The sequence below is a fragment of the Zeus faber genome (genome assembly GCF_960531495.2).
Source record: "Zeus faber genome assembly, chromosome: 18".
NCBI classification, from domain to species: Eukaryota; Metazoa; Chordata; class Actinopteri; order Zeiformes; family Zeidae; genus Zeus; species Zeus faber.
This window is the reverse complement of record NC_137210.1, coordinates 7,740,696-7,761,284: the sequence shown is the minus strand read 5'-3', so window position 1 is coordinate 7,761,284 and position 20,589 is coordinate 7,740,696. Positions and strand designations below refer to the sequence as shown.

The 20,589-nt window shown below is 44.1% G+C and overlaps 1 protein-coding gene across 1 annotated transcript; it reads right to left on the bottom strand.

The window, feature by feature from the left end:
• Positions 1 to 3,146: 3,146 nt before the first annotated feature.
• On the bottom strand, positions 3,147 to 18,317 carry epc2 (enhancer of polycomb homolog 2; the record flags this gene model as incomplete). The annotated part of the gene is made up of 14 exons (XM_080019274.1): positions 17,962 to 18,317; positions 16,488 to 16,647; positions 14,489 to 14,634; positions 10,382 to 10,588; positions 10,052 to 10,200; positions 9,777 to 9,906; positions 9,458 to 9,676; positions 9,106 to 9,189; positions 8,069 to 8,217; positions 6,647 to 6,948; positions 5,750 to 5,889; positions 4,363 to 4,516; positions 3,919 to 4,279; positions 3,147 to 3,216 (listed from the first exon to the last, which is right to left on the bottom strand). The coding sequence occupies exons 1-14, from the start codon at positions 18,112 to 18,114 to the stop codon at positions 3,147 to 3,149; spliced, it is 2,424 nt and encodes an 807-aa protein (XP_079875400.1). The 5' UTR covers positions 18,115 to 18,317.
• Positions 18,318 to 20,589: the final 2,272 nt, after the last annotated feature.

The following is a 20,589-nucleotide window of genomic DNA, read 5'->3' as shown; positions in this document are numbered from 1 at the left end:
TCAGTACCACAGCTCCATTAGGCTGTGGCCCGGCCGCGGGGGATTGTGGGAGCTGTAGTCAAATTACGAGGTAGCGTTCTGAAGTCTTCCTGGAACGCGTGGGAGTCTCCACACACACACACACACACACACACACACACACACACACACACACACACACACACACACACACACACACACACACACACACACACACACACACACACACACACACACACACACACACACACACACACACACACACACTTTGAATTAGAATTCATTTCCAGCTTAGACGATAACCTCAAAATATACCATCGGTTCCACACTCATTGTCCACCAGAAGGAGGCCGGTTTTCCCTGACATCCCACCTGCTGTCTCACCCAATCAGAATTTTACTACTTCCAATCCTGCAGATACTTTTAATAATCTTTTTATTTTGCGAGTTAGTGAAGTTACAAGACGTCTGACATAGTCACCCGACTACGTCTGAATGTAATTCAACAACAATAAAAACATATGACTGTGGAAAGCATATAAAACAGTACAAAACAGTGTGTGGAAATGTATTTGCTCACTTTGACCCATTGCATTTCGGATAATTTGATGGAGACGTGTGCGTTGTCCTTGATTATTTTACAAGTTCAGCTATAGGTTTCAAAAATAAAACCTGCACATCGGAACTGACCCGCTGGCCCTGGTCACTCGCTGATCCCTAGAATTCGGAAGAAGTATTTCAACCACTGTGGCCAGTGGAGGGATAAATGGCCATTAGGTCAAAGATAGTTCTGAATGTGGTTGCTTTGCAAGGTCTTTTTATAAAATCATTTTTACTCGGCGTACGGACACAAGACATATCTAAAAACAACGCTTTAGCAAAGCGGAAGCTGCATTTCCCCAATTTCACAGGAGCTAGGCTAGTTGATCCCATCTGCAGCCATGCACTGAGCTAAACCAGTTAGCATGCAGCCCGCTGCAATCGATGTACTGGACACAGGGATGGAATTCATTTTGACGTTGTCTGAATCTGGGCACGATAGACAGTTAATTCCCAAGTTTTTTTGTTTTTTTTTTTGTTTGTTTTTTTTGTTGTTTTTTTTTTTTTTAAGAGTAGGTGAGTGGGCGATATCGTTTTTAAAGGTGACAACCGGGGGGAAAAAAAAAAACAAAAAAAAAACAAAACCCCTCTCACTCCTAGCGTTATCAAACAGCGATACATAGCTGTGTCAAAACAGGGAAACATTTTTGACGACAAAAAAAATTAAAAAAAAGACAAAAAAAAAGGTACAAACTGAAAAAGAGGCGCTGTGGACAGGGGGTTAACCTTAGTTCAGTGGGTTCAACTGTCTGCTGCTGCACCAGGAGCAATAAAAACGCTCCCCCTGTTGGGATAACGCTGAAATTAAACTACAATAGACGGGTTCGTGGTCTCAGCCGACAAAAATAAAAAGGGAACAATATGGAAAGCTGGAGACATTTTCTCCCACACAGTAAAAATATTGCTCTACTATACCGCACTTGAACAGACAAATAAAAATGACTTGAATTATATTGATAGGCGCAAAAGACGGAAAATAAGTCAAACAAGGAGGGAGGGGGTGGGTCGTACTGTATATATGTATTTTTTATTTCCCAGCATTTTTTTTCTGAAACACTCCAAGAACAAGTAACAGGGAAAAATGCATGTCTGAAGACATAGTGCGTGAACACGTGAACACTGGGCGTGACGCATTCATCTATATGTGTTTCTTTTTTTTCCTCTAAAGTCTGTACATGATTCACTACATTGACTACACTAACACTATTTGGGAAAGTTCCAAGCACTGACCGTCAGACATCGTTTCAACATGTTACTTGCCCCTTTGATCGAGAGAGAGAGAGAGAGAGAGAGAGAGAGACAGAGAGAGTGCGAGAGAGAGAGAGAGAGAAAGAGAAAGAAATAGAGAAAGAAAAATGTAAGAAATTTTTCCCCCAAAAAATATTGATGGCTGGGCGACCCGGAGTTCGAAGCGGCAGCCATTCAACTTTAACCAAGTATTCGGAAAAAGTACACACAATACATAGAATGCTCTATTCCTGTGTTCATTGGCTTCAAGTCCCTACCCGTTTAAAAAGGCAAATATTCCATTAAAAAAAGTGTCCTGTTGTATATTTGCACGTTGATGGTTTTGTTTTATTTTGAAGGATGCATATTTGTTTTCTTCTTCCAGTAAGAATTTAAATAAATAGATTCCAATGAAGACAATCGCGAGATCGCTTCGGGGTTCGTTGGTTTTGAATAATTATGCGTTGAATGACAAGCAAAACAATTAAAAATAAAAAAATAATAAAAAGGGGGGTAAGAAAACAAAAAATAAAGTTCTTGATACAAACACGGTGAGAGCAAATACTCGTCCGAATGGGAAAAAATGCCACTTATCTAATTTACAAAAAAAAGTCAATATATCCAATTTGTTAAACCAAATCATATCAGGCTGAACGTTCCTTCTTTGGAAAAAACAAAAACGAAGAAAAACCAAAACGAACTACGCTGGCAGGACAACCGTTCCCCGTCTCCGCAGACAAAACTCTGCCCGTTTGTTTTCTGTGAAGTACAAAATGTAAACATTGAAAAATAAATAGTGAATCTGAGTGATATGGGAAACACGACGATCCCCAAACTAACGGTTTGCATTTCTGTGTGTGTACTATTTAATTTGCATTTTTTTTTTCCTCAAGTGCAAAAGCATGACGACAAATTTTGCTCGGATTCAAGTAACGAAAAGAAAAGAAAAAAAAAAACAAAAAAAAAAAAAAAACATACATATACTAATGATACAAATATACTATCTTACAAGGTAGTGATATTCCCAATTTACAAAATGTACACTTATAATATTGACAAATTGGTTAAAATATTTTGATATGCTCGATTCTGTATAGGTCCTTGAATTGAAGCCCCCTCCTCCCCTCCCCTACCGGGCCCCAGGCGGGGGCCCCTAGGGGGCTTTGCGTTTCCTCCTCCTGGGAAGAAGGAAGAAATGTCCAGACGTCACATTCACCGGTCAAGAGCGGAGGCTGGGAGGCAGGGAAGGAGGGAGGGAGGCAGGGAAGGAGGGAGGGAGGGAGCAGGAGGAGACGGGGGGGGGAGGAAACGGGATGGGGCGTGGCGGGCGGGAGGGCGCAGCTATGTGACCTCCATCGCCACTGTGGTCTCCGAAATCCCGTTCAAGAGTCTCTCAGGCTCATGGTTCTCCCTGCGGTAGACACAACAACAACACAGTCAATATACAGGGAGATGGAGACTCAAGGGATTCGTTTATAGCCAACAAAATGGTTTCAACGACTCAAGCCTGACTCATGCTTCTTTGACACGTTAACGTCTCTGCGGCGCCTCAAACACACCAATTGGTTGAATGTTCCAACTTCCTGTCGGGTTCAAAACCTACGAGACTCGGCTTGAGATGAGGTTGGAACACGGATTTCTATTTGCACATCCATATTTTTGAGTTCTAAAGTTTTCAAATAAAGTTGGAAAAAAAGACAAATAAAAACCTATTTGTTCTGTGTTTTCTGTACATTGTGGTTCACTAAATGTGACGCTGCCCCCCAGTGGACACACAACGTTATACTCTCACAATGTGTAAAAGTATAAAAGTAAACAGCAACGCAAAGGACGAGAAAAGTTGGGAAAAATACGCAAGAATTCTACGCAATTTAATGAGACAACTTCTCCAGTCTTTTCTAACTAATGTTACCATTGCACTACAATATGCCCGTAGGTCAGTGTGAAAAGTTGATTAACTTGAGTAAGGTTAAATTAATCAGAATTTCTCACTTTTCCTCATCTCAGAAACAACATGGCGGTACAGTTAGGGAGGACATGCATGAGGTAATCACAATTATATCAGCAAAATGTACATGCTATGAATATAGATGGTATCTGCTATTGTACGTACCTTACCAGGGTGCCCACGGCGCTGGCGGGCGTCACCTTGGGCACGCGGTCCAGGGTAGAAGCCACAGTGGCCAGCTTTAAGGCGGACGGCGAGGGGGCCGAGGGCCGGGCGCCGTGGTGACTGTGGGCGGGGGAGATGGCGCTGACATGGCCCCGGTGGTTGGGCAGAGACTGGGGAGAGGAGGAAGTGGACGAGGAGGAGGAAGAGGAGGAGGAGGAGGAGGAGGAAGAAGAGGAAGAAGATGTGGAGTGGGCAAGGAGCAGAGGGCTAGCAGAGGTGGAGGAAGACACCGTCCCGGGGCCCCCAATGCCACCTCCGCCGCGGGGGCCGCTGGTGGAGGAGTGAGGTGGCCTGGAGCTCCCTGCGGAAGCGAGCAGACATGGCGGAGTCAGTACCAGACTGAACCAGCGGGACATAGATGTAAATAACGCAGCCAGAGCTGACCTGAAGGGTGGAGGACGCCATTGACGCTGGTCTTGCGAGGCTTGTTCTCGTTGTTGACGTGGCTCTGGGGTGGCGCACTGATCACGGCAGATGCGGCAAACTGGGCGCGAGCCGAGTCCAGTGTCTTGGACTTGGAGTTAGGGGCGACTGGGACCTGAGGCGGAACGAAGGGAGAACACTCAGAGACCCAGTAGTAACCTCAACATGAGGAGGCAGAGCCTACTTGGGTAAATGACAAATTTGTCTTTTTAAAGGGGAGTAAAAGAATGTTTTTATAAAAAAATTAGAGATGCATGCAATAATTGTTTTTGATCTTGTTTAAATAAGAAATAAAAATAAATAAATAATGTATTTGTTTATTCACATATGTCTCTTAAGTTGTAAACCTAGTTTCTTAGATGTTTGACATAATTTGTTAATATGTAAAGTGGTACACCTGTAAATATAGCCCTGCAGGCCTCTGCACTGTCTAAATGATAGTTTCAGCGCCTGATATTTTTAGAATTTTAAGCCCCAAAGCTCCCAAAATAAAAAAAAAAATCTAAGTGGTTCCAAATTGAATGTACTTTACTTGTGTCTGATCATGCAAGCTTTAATATATGATCGGCATGGCAGATGAATAGATCCAGGATATTTTTTACTATTCTTATTTTTGTATAAAGAAAAATAAAATAAAATAAAAAGATGAGCGGGGCTTTTCTGGATCCAGGGCTTTTAAGAAATCCAGGGCTTTCCATACAATGTGTTTGTGAGAGCGATAGAGAGAGCGGGTGAGCGCAGAGCGAAGCGAAGCGAAGCAATGCAATGCACAGCTCTACAATGAATTAAGATTTTACCCACTTTGGTAAAAGTAAAAGAACAAAAACTAAAAATAAAAAAAATCAATATCTATGTATGGGAAAAAAAATCTATGTATGGGAAACAGTGCAACTGAGTCGGACACAAACACTTAGAAAAAGAGCGTCATGTCATTGACCCATTTGTTATTTCAAAAAGTGCTTAAAGCAATCCTCAGGTTTTTGGGGTCTTTTACTCCGAGTCAAAAATAGTTCAGAATGTAGCTGCATTTAAAAACACCGGGATTATGTTTCATTTCCTTGTCAAAATGTCAGAGAAATGTATCTCTGCTAGAAGCTGTATTTCCCCAATTTCACAGGAGCTAGGCACTTCCACCTGCAGCCATGCACTGAGCTAACACAGTTAGCATGCAGCCTGTTGCCATCTCTGTATTGGACCCACAGGGATAAAATTTGTGTTGAACTTCTAGTCCGAATATGGGCAAGATAGACAAAAAGCGAATTCCTCCCTAAATTGGAGTATTCCTTTAAAGCTCTGAGCTGGCTGGAGTTCACATTAAACTTTGAATGTGTGTGTGTGTGTGTGTTACCGGTGTGGGGTGGCGCTCTAGCGGCGTGGGAAGCTTGGCAGGTGGCGCGGCGGCCTGTTGCTGTAGTTGCGCCAACTGTTGTTTTTGCATCTGCGCCAGCTGCTGCTGGTGGGTGTGGTACTGCTCCTCTGTGATGCCCCCTGCTGGTCAGAGGACAGGGTGATCAGTCAGTGGTTTTCTTAAAAGCTGTTTCACATAGTAGTAAGAGGGGCCGGGCCAGGTGAGGTGGATGTTGATTTGGTTTTAAATGGCGTTAATCATGATCAGGGAAATGTGCCCACCAAGGATAGATGATCAAATATAGGTATATATTTTACGCTCCTATGTGTAAAAAAAACCAAAAAAAACAGACCAATTTTAATATACAATTTCAGCTCAAATATAGCAAGAAATGAGAGAATGGCACACATTCAATTTAGACATGTTTTGAGCCAATAACAGAGCTCTTTTTGTTGTTGTTGTTGTTATTAATTATTATAATTGGCAAGCCGCCATATTGGAACGGTCGTGGAGTAGGACATTTACAAGTTTTTTCTACTCCATGTAGATCACAAACCCGTGAATATAAAAATGAATCATTAAAATCAGTTATGAAAATGTTAACGTTATAGTCCTTTTTATCCAGAAAAAGCACAGCTCCATTTACTTGTATTTTTTACTGGCCAGTTTTGCCTGTTTCAATATGGTGGCAACATTGACCCATCTGTGTAGTTTTTAACTCTTATCCAGGGATTCATTGTTTGATCAGACCCAGCAGTCAGAAAGACAAAGGTACAAAACGTAAACACTGAAAAACCTTGTCAGGTTGCGTGACAGGCTACTTACTGGATAATCATTATTCAACCTAGGGGATCGGCCTGGAGGAGTTGGGAATAACTGCAATTCAAGAACTCTTACCTAAACTGCCCTTCATGCCAGCCGCCAGGCGCGCCATGGCCAGCCTGCAGTCGGCTGAGGGTCTCCCCGCACGCCCGTCCCCGCCACCCTGGTCGTGGGGGGGCCGCGGCCGGAAGCAGCGCCAGCGGAGAGCCTGGATGTTGCTGAGGATGTCCGCCAGGGAGGAGGTGGGACTGGCGGCGGAGCGCGGCAGCGGCGGGGGGGAAGTGCCCGGGTTGGCGGGCCGGGAGGCCGCCAGAGCATCTGGGTCCAGCTGCTGCAACACGGCGTCCATGTCGGAGGACGCCCGGTCCAGGATCACCCTGGCGGAGAGAGGACACGTTCAGAGTCAAACATTCTCCAAGACCTCAGACTCTTTTAGTTATAGAGTTATAAAGTTATGGTAAAAGTTGGCCTTCTTCAGTAAATAAAAAAGTAACAAGAGGAACTCCTTTGGCTTTTATAAATTGGACAGGTACGTATATCAAGAAAAAAATCCACAGACACCAGTTTGATAGCAGGATAAACTTAGGATAAAAGGGTACATAAACTTACAAAGGCCCATTAACCCATTAGGCTTGGGCTGATTTACAATTTAATTGTATACTGGCGATCGATCGCTATTGACCTTGACTTATTCTTTTCCATCCACCAGGAAAGATTAGAGCATTGAAACGGTGTAAGTGCAGTTGACTGTGTTCTGAAACTGGAGAGGGAGAGAGGGGACAGAGGCTCTCCCCCGCTCTGCACAGAGCTGTCGAGTAACCACTGGTGATCAGATCTCACATCGCACCTCTACAGTCCCGTGCAGAGACTCTAAGAGGGGCAGGTGCTCAAAAGAAAGAAAAAGGCACATGGTCACCCAGCTCTGCTGCACGGCATTTTGTTTCAGACAACCTGCTACCTCGATGTCCATCACGCTTAAAAAAAAAAACACAAAAAAAAAAAACACAAAAAAACAGCACCATGGGGTTCATGGGGGGCAGGTGCTCGGGAACCCTCTGCACCCGCAAGATTTGCATATACAACGGGACGTGCATGCCACTCTATATGCAAATCGTGTTATTATAATATAGCAATATTTTATGTAATCTTATAGAGAAAGATTTTGATTTATTTTATTTCCTTCGTTTCTTACTTGTATGGAAAATGAAAAATGTAAACCTAACTCAGAGAACTGGAGCGGAGGGGTTTTTTTTTTTTTTTTTAGCACCCATGTTGCGTGTCTCCAACAGAAATGATGAATCCAAATATCACAGCACACCATCTTTAACTTATCACCAATGACATTATTTTTCATCAGTAATACAAGACTGAAACAACTTGTTCGTCGTGAGCTAATATTTAATTGACTCAGGAGTAGGGAGTGAGAAAGCTGAGCTGAATAACATAAACAACTTAGAAACAAAAAACAAGATACTAAGTCAAAGCACAAAGGCCCACCTGCCGCCTCGGCCCATCCGGCGACGGGCCAGTCCCACGGAGCGCCGCGGCACCGACAGCGCAGTGAGGGAGTGGCGGTGGCGGAGGGCGTCCATGCCGGCAAGCTCTGGGTGCTCCCACAGGACGCCCTCGCTCTGCTCCACCCGGGGCTGGAACAAGTCAAGGCGGGACAAAATACAGAAAAGACGGGTCCACAGTTAATGGATAACTTGAAGGCTCTGTGGCTCAAACATTTTACATTTATAATTTTTTTTTTTTAAAGTCGGTATCTCATGCTTTCCTCATGCATTCGTGGTAAAATATTGACCTATAATTGATAGTATTTGAATCACCTTATAGGAAAATTCATCAATCATTTGTCAAAGGGGCAATCGCAGCAGTCGGCTGAAGTAAATACTCTCGAAAACTGGACATATTTGGGGGTTAATTTGGCCGTTAATAATGAAAAAACGAGGCATTTTTGCTTTATTAAACCCAAATTAAATAGCAACAATAATAAGGGAAATTATGTGGTTCTAGTGTTGCTGCAGCTCAAGCGAAAACATCTTTTAAGCATCTGCTGAAAAAACCAAGAGAGAAAATTTAACGAGCGGCTTTGTAAAACACGGATAGTTACCATGTTTGACCGACAGAATGTACTAAAAAGGTCTCGACAAGACGCCAGCAGTGCTTAGGTGATTGTCTGGGAATTTTAGCCAAAAAAAGCCGCTGTGCCTCACGACCTGCGGGACACCGACATTTGGCGTCAAACCACAGATCTCGGCAGTGCCTGCTGGAGTTCGGTCGGATTGACCCAAATTTCTCACTCAAAACTACTGGGTCCAAAAACATCATCCAGACCCCCCCTTCCCCTTCATTGGGAGGCCAAATCAGGAAGGGAGGGAAGAAAAAAAAAAAAAAAAAAAAAAAGGAATTAGCAATTGTTGGCTTCTGTGGTGCTACATAAACCCATCTGGCATGGCTCCGTCTTTTGGACAGAAATATGTGAAGCGTTTAGTGGAAAGTCCTGTTGGGCTAGGTTTAATTGGGGCACTCACAGAGAGATACTGGCATCCAGCTTTCCTTCTGAAGGCAAACGCTCCGTCAGGGTCGTTCTCCTCGTCCGGCTCAGACGGCGGAGACTGCGGGCAAAGGACACAAACAAGTTTACCACCGGCGCACACAATAGGTCATTACGGCTACGCACCCAGCGCTATCGTGGTTTGCAGTTACATTCGAGGACTAACAGACGACCAGGGTGGCGTTGGTAGCTCATGGACCAGTGGGACAGAGCTTTGATGCCTTGTACTATTGTGGCAACCATAACGTGATAGAGTGAAAGCAAACAATGTGAGCGATTACAAAAAGATTCCCCACTGTGATGGTTACAGAGCAGTACATAATTCTGACCGGCGGCACAGGGTAATCCTCCTCTCCCGAGCTGTGGAAGTCGTACTGCTTGATGTCCGCCTTGTTGACGGTGTACTGGCTGGGGGGGCGGCCCGGCCGACGCGGCGGATTCAGCTTGTCCCTTTTGGTGTACTTCTTCTTTGGCCTGACAAAATCGAAGGGCAGCTCGTCGTCCTTCATGGAGACCTGGTAAGGGTGCGGAAGCCCTGACTTGTGCGTCTGGAGAACGAGGGGGGGGGGGGGGGGGAGAAGTCAGGAACTGCTGGAGAACATCAACGCCGGGGCCAGAGAACACTCTGATGCTCTCCCTCCCACATACCTTAATTTTGATCTCTGCCTTGTGACGGGTGCCGTTGGCCAGGCTCACCGGAGCCGTGTAGACAGGCTTCTCGGCCAGGGGAACCGTAACCTCGCTGAGGACCTCCCCGGTGAAGTCACTCATCTGGTATCTGCAAAAAAAATTACTGAATTCATGACTACTTGCATCAAATTGTTCTTCCTAAATCAAACAATTAACATAACGTGACGCAGAGATGCCCTAACCATCCTGTGTACCGGACAGTACACTGCACACATACAGGATATAATACCAACCTCTTTTCCACCACCTCCAAGGTTAGGTGGAGCAGCTCCCGCTTGGACTTCTCCCTCCTCTTGATCATCTCCAGGATGGTGACTGTCCGGCTGAATTCCCGCCGCAGTTTCAGCATCTTCTCGTAAGACGCTTCGTCGTTTTTACGGTTCTGAGACAAAATTGACAGAGGAAAGGGGGGGATGCATACATTCAGTATGTTCTAATCTGTACCAAAGGTAAAGGTAAAGGACAACAAGCTTATACTACCGACGTCTGTGTACTAAAGCGATAGCTGATTTCAACAAGTGTGAGTTCAGAAAACGATCTTATTTGTATTTAACGCGACCGACCTTCCTGGTCTGCATTTTCTCCATACGGCGCCTGAAGGCCACGTAGGCGTCGTTGTTGGTGGAGCCGTCCCTCTTCTCCTGCTTGATCTGCGGGATGAGCGACGGCCCCCTGCAGTTCTTCCTCTTCCGCAACCAGTAGTCGTACACGGACTTGAGGAGGTAGTCGTCCTCGTTCAGCAGCAGCTTAGCCTCCGGCAGAGAGACCAGCTGGAAACAATGCATGGCGGGGAGAGAGCGATAGAGAGAGAGTGAGAAATCACAGACAGTGGTGGCTGAGACGGAAGTCATATATCGGAGAAAAGGAAATTGATAAAGACGAGGGGTGCACGTACTATGATGTTGGATTTTGTCAAATATTAAATGCAGGTACTTCTCACTTAAGGACCTACCTGTTTAACAACCGTTCAGACTGACGACCAGCTCTCTGACCAGTCTGTATTGTACACTGTGTACAATACCAGAACGTCTCAGCATCAAGCAACTCATCGTGCATCACCCTTTATATACTATATAGACACACACCATATACATATCATCACCGTTCTAAGTTTCTTTCCCGCAGTCTGTCAGTATTCACTACACTAGCATTCGCAATGGCCAAGCCCCGTTACTGTGAAATAACAGGAGTCCTCGCTTATCGACCAACTCACTTAACAACCTGGTTGTAGCAACAGAACTCAGTCGTTAAGTGACGAGTACCTGTATGGCATCAGTACAGCAGAATATCATTATATATCTCAACATCAACATACAATTCCAATCGCAAAAGACAAGTTATGAAATTAAAGAAAACTATTACATAACTGACAGAAATCGAGGGCCTTACATGGAACTCATTACGTTCAAATGACACTGAACTAACTATACAAGCCGATACAGTCCATTAAAAGTAATGGATCGGGCTGTATTGGCTGATACAGAATGGGTTCTGGCAGCGGAAAAGGCGACATGGATCTCTAAACAGTTTTCTAGTCTAAAAACACAGGGCGTGAGAATCTCCAGTGGGAGGCTGTGACAGGTGACAAGCCTGAATAAAATGGTTAAGGCATAGGTTCACCATTTTTCCAACCCAGGCCTTGTAAAATGTTGGTTCCCATCATTTATAAATAGTCGGACAGTCTTTATACATTGGACCCAAGGGGAAAAAAAAGGCCCACTGTATGGGTGCTTTATAGACCTTTTGGCATTCCCACAAATCAGCTTTTTTGGCTCTCCTAACACCAGCGTAAGAGACTAGACAGAGACAGACAGGAAGTTGCACCGCTTTTAATGGCAACTTGCTGTAGCCAACCTTACGCTCTTGTAATAGGTTCGGGCAGATTTACAATTAAACCGTCTATCGGCGATCGACTGCGATCTCGATTGAAAATAATGACAGACTTATTGGGTTTTTTTTTTTCCCCAATCCGCCAGGAAAAATCCAAGCATTGAAATGATGTAAATGCAGTTTACGCTGCTCTGAAACTGGAGGGGGAGAGAGAGGGAGAAGGCTCTCCTCCTCTCCGCTCAGAACTGTCGAGTAACCACTAATGATTGGGTCTCACTTTCCCTCTACAGTCCTGTACAGAGACTTTGATGGGCAGGTGCTCAAAAAAACAAAAACAAACAAAACAAAGAGGACCCACAGCTCCGGTTCTCGGCATTCTGCCGCTCCAGGAAAACAAAGCAGCACAGCGGAGCCGCTGTGCGCACATTGCAGGTGCCCAGACAATCCGCTACCTCTTTACCCATATACCCATTAACAGTTAAAAAAAATATTCTTATGATTACAATATAGCAATATATTATATGATCTCATTGAGAAAGATTTAGATTTATTTTGTTTCCAAACTAACTAAAAACCTAAGCCTAACTCAGAGAATCGGAATAGAGTTTTTTTTTGTTTTTTTTAATTTCTCCTCCAGACAGTGGTGGGCACTGGCTTCTGTGCCTGTCTCTTTATTTAAATCAATTTATTTTGGTTTGTTTCCTACATGTATGAATTATTTTTATTTTTTACAAACACAACTGAGTTAAGGGACTGTCCCGTTCCGTACTGTTCCAAAAAAACCTGTGCATCCCCATTGCGTTTTTACCATTTAGTAAAAACTGGATGTTTTTGTATAAATAATTTACTTGTAAATAATAAATCCTGCACTTCTGGAAGGGGGAGACTGCATTTGCCACATTACATTACGTTCTATGTGCACGCACGAATGAACCCCACCGCACGCACGTGTCCCGATAAAATTGTATATCGCCGATCGCTGCCCCCCAGCAATCGGTGATTGGAATTTTGCATGATCACACTGAGCCTAATAAGAAGTTTTAAATAAAACAGGATATTACCTTTATTTAAAAAATTTTGAAAAAATACAAGGAAGGGTGGGTGTAACTGAAGCGAGTTTCCCGTTTTGAAAAAGTTGATTTTAAGTCTTCTATTTGTTCTAAGTTTTACTCGTTTTCTCCTTGGACTGCATTTAAGCACAGTGAGAAGCTGCAGAAGTGTGATGAGTTTCTCAATAGTAAACCATTCAGTGAGGTTACTCGGGCTGACCCCTGAAAGAATCATTAGTCCGAAACCCGTCAGCCGACTGAGAATTGAGCAGTCTTCCCCCCCTCCCCGGTCTGTGCATTACAATAACAGGATAAAACAGATAGCTTACAAAATGCACAGGGATGACATTTCAATGAGGAATTATAAATAAGGGGAATCATAAACATATTTTTATATATTTGTGAATCGTCCGCGAACATGGCTTTCCGTGCGCTCCGATGGCGGAGAACAACATGGAGAGCAGAGCCCCTTTCCTCCAAATAAAACAACGAAAAACAGTGTGGGGATGGGTTCGATTCGTAGACTCTTTAAGATTATTTTCTGCGCATAACGCATGGAGAGGGGTTGATCGGAAAGAGAGTCACAGAGAAAGTGAAACTATTACGCACAGTTTTGTTGCATACGCACTTGTTTCATTCCATGAGGAGACTTAAAATTAACACACTGTTGTGGTGTGCCGATCGCGGGGACAACATCGTTGGCGAGTGCATCATTAGCCCGTACATTGTCTATACCGTCGGAAAGGGAGAAGGGTGAGCAAAGCGAGCACACGAGGTTTTAGACACCAACTCAAAGTGATAAAGCGGCGTTATTCTGAATGGAACTAATGCCATGGACACACTACATGGCTTTCAAAGTGGTCAGATCGCAGTACTGTTCACACTACACAACTTTCTGTCCTGTGATGGGGAATCTTGCAGTGTTGTGGTTTCACACTACATGACTGATCGGTGACAGGGGCTCACACGTGACAAGATCATTCACCAGGAGGAGTAACTGACGAAGGTGTCACGAAAACACACAAGAGAAGTGACACCGGAAATGAAGCAATACCATGCGCAGGAAAGGGTTGTTTATTTTTTATGATTCTTTTTCAGTGTAAAAACCGAACAGAAGCAGAATTTAAATGAGAAATATATTAAAAACCTAGCGAAGAAAAGTAAAATAGGTATGTGTGTTTTTGGCTGCAGTCCCATTGCTCCTTCTCGACCCCCTCCCACACACACTGTCTGTTCTCATTGGCTGCAGCTCATTGCGTCACTCCAGACTTGACCCAGACACGAGCAGATATTAAACCTGCTTGATATCTCGCCGGCGTCAGCGAGCCATAGGCGAGCAGTCAGATCGCGTTGTGACTAGTTCACACCACATGCTCATCACTCACTCACGAAGATTTGCCTCAGATCTGTGGCTTTACTCAGAGATCTCCAAAAACCTGTCGGCGAGCGGGAAATCAGGCCAGAATCTGTCTGAGTTTGAACTCGGCATAAAGGGTTAGGAAACTAAGAGAGTTGGAAGAACCATAGTGTAAGATAGCTGCAATGTCCATTGCTCCACATCAGTTGGAACAGGAAAACCATTCCGTGTGAACCATGTCAAGTGCAGCAACACTGCGATATACACCTTCACATCTCACCACTCCAATCATAACGATCCCAATCTAATGAGAGGAACACTATAGTGATCATGGTATGCAGTGGAGGAAGAGAAACAAAATCTGAAATTCAAGCTTCGTTCCCGTTTCCCGAATACAGCGGGCAGAGCCCAATAAAGGGCACTGGTTGGCGTACCTGGTTGGCGCTGGCCTTCTCCAGTCTGTCCACCATGATCTCAAACTGGAGAGGTTTGAGCTCCATCTTGCGATTAAGCCGGTTGAGGAGCGTCTCGTCTTCAGAGTCCATGTCGTAGTCGGGCTGTTCGTTATCCAAGCCCAAAGCTTTGAGTGGGAAAGGGGGGGAAAGACCTACACAATTAGACACTTAACATGATTGAATAGCGAATTTAGTGCCCGGCATTGGAATTGGTAGAATTTGCTTGTCGGTACAGTACTGACATCGTCCTCTCATCTACAAAGGCTGAGGTATGAAAGCATACATTTCCCCAGGTGCCAGCGCTTTTTAGCTCGAGTACGTTTTAACTACCTAATAAATACATTTGATTTCCAGTCTGTGCCTGTGAACGGCCCTTCTGAAAACACACTGAACGTCGACAATGTGCTTTGGTGACAGAGCGTGGAGTGTTTTTTTTTGTGTTTAAGAAAAGACCGCTGCCTCGGCGTTCCAAGTCTTATAATGAGGTTTTTCCAAGGCCGCCGCTCCTACCTCCTCGCTACAATGCACAGTATCTCTGGCCATGCACAATCCAGTGGAAAACTCAGAGAAAATGTGAAATTCGTTTAGAGACTCTCCGCGGGCTGCATCAGTAATAACGCCGATTTAGGAGGAACGGAGGAAATGAAAACAATGGAGGTTTAATAATTGCTGCCAATAACATTGCTGCGGTGATCTCAAGATTATTTCTCTGATCATTTCATAACTGCTTTGTTTTTAGTTTTGGTTGCATGACAGCCAGTGTTTGGGGACAAACGTTGGTTTCGTTAAAAGCAGCCAGGGCACACATGCCTCTATTTTTAAACGGTGCACCTTTTCTTGATTGTGCGGAAGCAGGAATGCTTTCTTGCGATTCTGCTTGATGTGCACAGGGGAAACTGTATTGTATGAAGCTTGCCTACATAGATTTAAAAAATAAATAAATAAATAAAAATGTCCCCCTTCGATTTGATTTTGGATATCATGAAAGGCCGCAGAAGCATACAGCCTTTTCATCTACACAGGAAATGCAACCGCCATGTGTGAAAATGTTGGCGATGAGGGCTCTAACTACTGAAATACCCAAGAGCTTAGCAAGCCATTAACACTAGCGCTGGGCGATATGGAATATAATATCATGATAATCATTGGGACATTCAGACCATTTTGATATACAGCGCAACCTACATACTCAAAGTTTCAGGTTCAAGACTCTGAAAAACTGAGGTCCATCACATTGAACTAGTTGGCCATCTAAGGCACTGTTTTCCTACCAACAAGTCCACTTGAAAAAAATAAAAAAATAAATAAAAGAATGGAAACCATCTCTTGTGTTCAAAGATCAAAACTGCAAGGCTTCACTTATTCATCAGTTCCAGGTGAATGAGGACTATTCATAGCGATGAAAGGTTTGATTCTTTGAGATATGGTTGCTGACGAGTCACCAGGAAAAATTTGTCGTTTCATTTACTGTTCGTTTGAGTCAGTCGGTGGTCAAACGGTGAAGGAGTCAGAAGAGTCGATTCCGCTCTGAGTCGTGAATGCAAGTCTCACAGGAATCACGTCATTCTGTCAAAATGATTCATTTTGGTGGAATGAAAGAATAAATCAGTCGCATCCAATATACATGTTTTCATGCCAAATGCAACGGTCTATTTCCTTGGACTTTAGTCCTCAGTAATTACTTTCAGTTTGTGAGACCACTCACTCACCCGCTCTTTCGCCCGAGTGACTCCCGAGCGAGCGAGTCGTTTGCAAGTCGAGCATGGATTTTACAGGCCATGATAATAATCAGTTGCGTTTTTAATGGCCGTGGCCGTTTGATCGCCGTGGGATTATGCCATTGTAAAAAGCGCGTGCAACACAATGCCGTCAAACATGTCAGATGTTGTGATGATCGTTGGCGAACTGTGGGCCACAGCTTTCATTTTAGGCACCAAAATAAAACGGCGCATCACAACACACCAACGCGGCTACTCACGCTGTATGTGGATGAGCTGCTTGGGGACCTTGAGCTCCCCCTTGTAGAGGCGGTCGTAGTAGGTGATGTTGCTCTCCGCCTCGGGCACGGGGATCACCATGTTCTCCTTCTTCTCCCGAAACACCTGCTGGGCCGAGATGGCCCTCTGCAGGTGATGCTCCTGAGGACCACACGCACCAGCGTTCAGGGCTGAGGACTCCTACTACAATGCTCCCGAGGCCCCGAAACACACAACTGCATTCACCGCTGCATGATGAAACCCCGGGTAACAACTGAGATATTCCTGCATAAACGTTGTGCGGGAATTCATTTTCCATCAAGTAAAAAAGTGGGAGCGTGACGAGGACAAGAGAAGTTGACCTCAAGAGTTCTGTCACCGTGTCTGTTTATACTAGTTTTACTCTCCTACTACCGCTGCTATATTATTATGGGTACTGGGAATTTTCATTAAATCGCCGTTTATTTAAAAAGAAAAACATGTCATTATTAGTTGTGCGTAGTAATGCGTTTAAACAGAGTACCTTCAAAAGATCTGTGTATGAATCACAATCTGTTCAAGCGTTTACATTTACAGGCATTGGTCTTGGTATGGGTTGGTGCATTATTGCACAGACTATTAGCATAAGATATTTATCAGTCTAGAAAAAGCACAAAAGCAAATGAAGTTTTACCAAAATAAAGAGAGTATACTAAATGTGTTCTATGTCCAAGATCTATTAAAATAATATGGCAGGGGCTAAGTAGCAGTATCTTTGCTACTATTGGCTGTGGGTATAAATATGGGTATAGATTACAGCGATTATATTACAACATTATTACAACGTCTACAGTATCCAAAGTCTATGTTATTGCATTGTTATTAGAATACTATTGCAATATATTGTAATAGTATTGTACTAGAAGTAATAGTCTTGGACTTGTGGTGGTTGTGTGTGGTCAGATTGCGCTGTAAACATGGACCTGTCCATGCGAACAAATACATAAATAACCATATCCTTCATCACATGATGAATAAAGCAGAGGGAATTGCCTCGCAACGGATTGAATATCGGAGTGTACGCCTTCAATTGACATGGCCAATAGGTTGGGCAGACGGAAAAGTAACATTGATTTGAGGCTGACATCTACAGCTAGCCGGCTAGCTGCTAACTAGCGTCAGCTCTATCGCGGAGCCCGCTAGCGCGCCGGAGCACGCCTGCCGCTCCGGCGCGGCTTGCGTCGCCAGTCGCCAAGAGAACTACGCCAATAAACCACCGTAAGGGCGGCGGAAGGCGCCCCGGTCCGAGCGCCGCTACGCAAGGGACCGAAACCACGAAGCCGCCTACGCCCCCGGCGTAACTCCGAGGGGCCCGCTCGGACTCAGCAGGCGAGATACGCCCAAGTCCCTGCGTAGAGAGCCTACGTGAATACCGCGGTCCTACATAGCCAGCGGACCAACGTCCCGATTATCTTTGTTTTACGGTTATAAACTCACCAATTCCTCCTCTTTCTCCATCCCGGTCGGCATCTGCGGGACGGCCCGGTTGATGGAGACGCAGTCGTTGAGGTCCGGGAGGTCTCTGCTGCGGTAAACCGGGAGAGGTTTGGCGGCGTCTAGCGCTCGGGCTCGGAACGATAATTTACTCATTGTTTGCGCCGATAGTAAATCACACGGAACGCGGAGGAAATGTCGAATCCCGCCAGAACGCGATCGAGAAATCGGCGTAAATCCAGGGGGGACGCGGCTGCTTCCACCAGAGTAGGATTCATGGGTTTTCACTCGCTCGGAATTCCGTACGAAAGGCCATTTTGGCTCGGGTTTAACCTGCTATCATGGCTGTTTTTCTCGGCGGGTCCGCTCTCCGCGCCGTGGAAAACATGGCGGACATATCCACACGATCCCGGCAGCCAGCGCGAGACGTCTGAAAAACACGGGCCGCCTGCGTGCGCAGCTCACGCAACGCGCGCACCGAGGACCAGAAGAAAGACGCCCGGCTTATTTGTAGGGGTTGGGAATAGAGAAATAATAACGTTAAACATGAAAGAAAGGCCAGTTTAAACAGTTCAGAGAGATTTTATATATATCATACATCATATATCATATATCACATATCATACCCCCCCCCCCCCCCAAGTAAAATAATATATAAATATATATAATTAAATAAAAAAGTTCCTACAATCTGTTCATTACAGCCTTAAAAAATAAAAATCAAAAGTTCTGATATATATATCTATTTTTTTTAATATTCTTAAGTAAAAAATATATATTAAAAAAAAACGTAAAGTTCAGACCTGTTTCATTTATCATCCTAAAACGAGTACAAATTAAAAAAAAAAAAAACAGAGACAGTTGTTTTTCTCCTAATACCATCAAAAGGTTTTTTTGACGAAGTTCTGATTTTTTTCTTTACGTATAATATTACAACACACACAAAAAAAAAAACTATTGACCGATTTTTCTTATCCCCGAAAGGAAGGAAAATAATAAAAAATAAATACAAAATTCAGACCATCTTTTACTTCTAATCAAAAAAAAAAGCTTTGGAGGTGCACTACATCTGCACTATAAGAATAGATTAGTGAACTTTTGTCAATAATTTCCCTGCTACGGCACTAAGCGTTCTGACAGGTTTTTCTCACTTGTTACCTTGAAAAAAAAATCATAATAATTCAGTCTTATTTACAAACCAGAGATTTTGGTCTCTCTTGGCAACTATGTGTCTGAGTGAACTAATATCATGGTCCCTTAAGCCAAGTTATGCAAAATAACAAATTGCCTTCCACAGTTATGCTGACGACACTTCAATCTAAATCTCCCACACCAAATAATGATGGTTCCGTTCTACTGCCACGCCAGTGCATTGGACCAATACAGATGCTTGTCCAGCCCCAAGCATCTGTATTTGTAAAATGTATTTTTCTATAATAACGAAATGAACCAGCGAATCCGTTCTGCGCGCAACGCGTGTGCTGTGACGTATGGCCGTGGCTGTGACGAACGCGCGTGTGCGTGTGCGTGCGTGTGCGCGCGAATAACACAATATTGCTTGAGCTCGTGCTGCGTTCAGCGGACCTCGGAAAAATCCCACTCGGATACGGATCATTAAGTTGGAGAAGTACAAAGGAACGACCCAATTGATTCACGCGTGGGAATTCAAAGTCTGAATTTCGGAACAGACAGACCTGGCACCAAGTTACCGAGACAACAGAGCTGTTGGCCACATGGCGACACACCCTGCTGCATGTGAACGGCACACCCCAATAATTTGTTTAGCATATATATTTGATTTAAAACACGCCACACACATCTAAAATCCATACACATGTATGTTATGTTGGCATACGTGTGACGGTGTGTAGAATTAACACGTTTTCGGCGGGCGTCCATTTTTTTTTTTTTTACCCCGAACAGAAGCTGCGAAACATTTCGCTCGGGGGTGATTGCCACAGACCCCAATTTTGAAATCTCCGAGTTTGATCGGAACTCAGCATACCTCGCCGTCTCCACCCGTCGCGACCATGAAGCGCCTTCTCACTCCCATTTCTGACTCCCATACGACCATTACTGCCTGAACAGATGACGAGCAAAAGCTGCTGCCGCAACCGAGAAAGGGAGCAAATTACAAAGCGCGATCGGGGATGCTCAGGATCGAAAATAAATCCCCAGTCCGTGTCCAATTTGGGCAATGACGTCACAGCGTATACTAAATACACAGTTCTATTTAATTGTAAGGCACTGGACCAAAGTGAGCAATCAAGACATGAGATATAGTCGGTTGATACAATACAACCCTTTAATATAAAATAAAGACAATACCTCTGCGTCATAAAACCTTTAGAATAAACTTCACTGGAAGATTCTGTTAACAAAATATAGGCCTATACGCCCCGTCGCAGTGTCACTAACTGGTATAATCACTGAATCATACCAAATTATTTACAATTTATTTTCAAATATAAAGCACTCTCTGCCACACATGATAACTGTTTCCCTTAATCGGTATAACATAAATTCCCAACAACATAGCAAAAATATTGTTTTTAGTATCCAGTTTCATAATGGCAAAATGATACATGAGATTGTTTACATGCACTAAAGTTCATAATATTCAAGTATTTC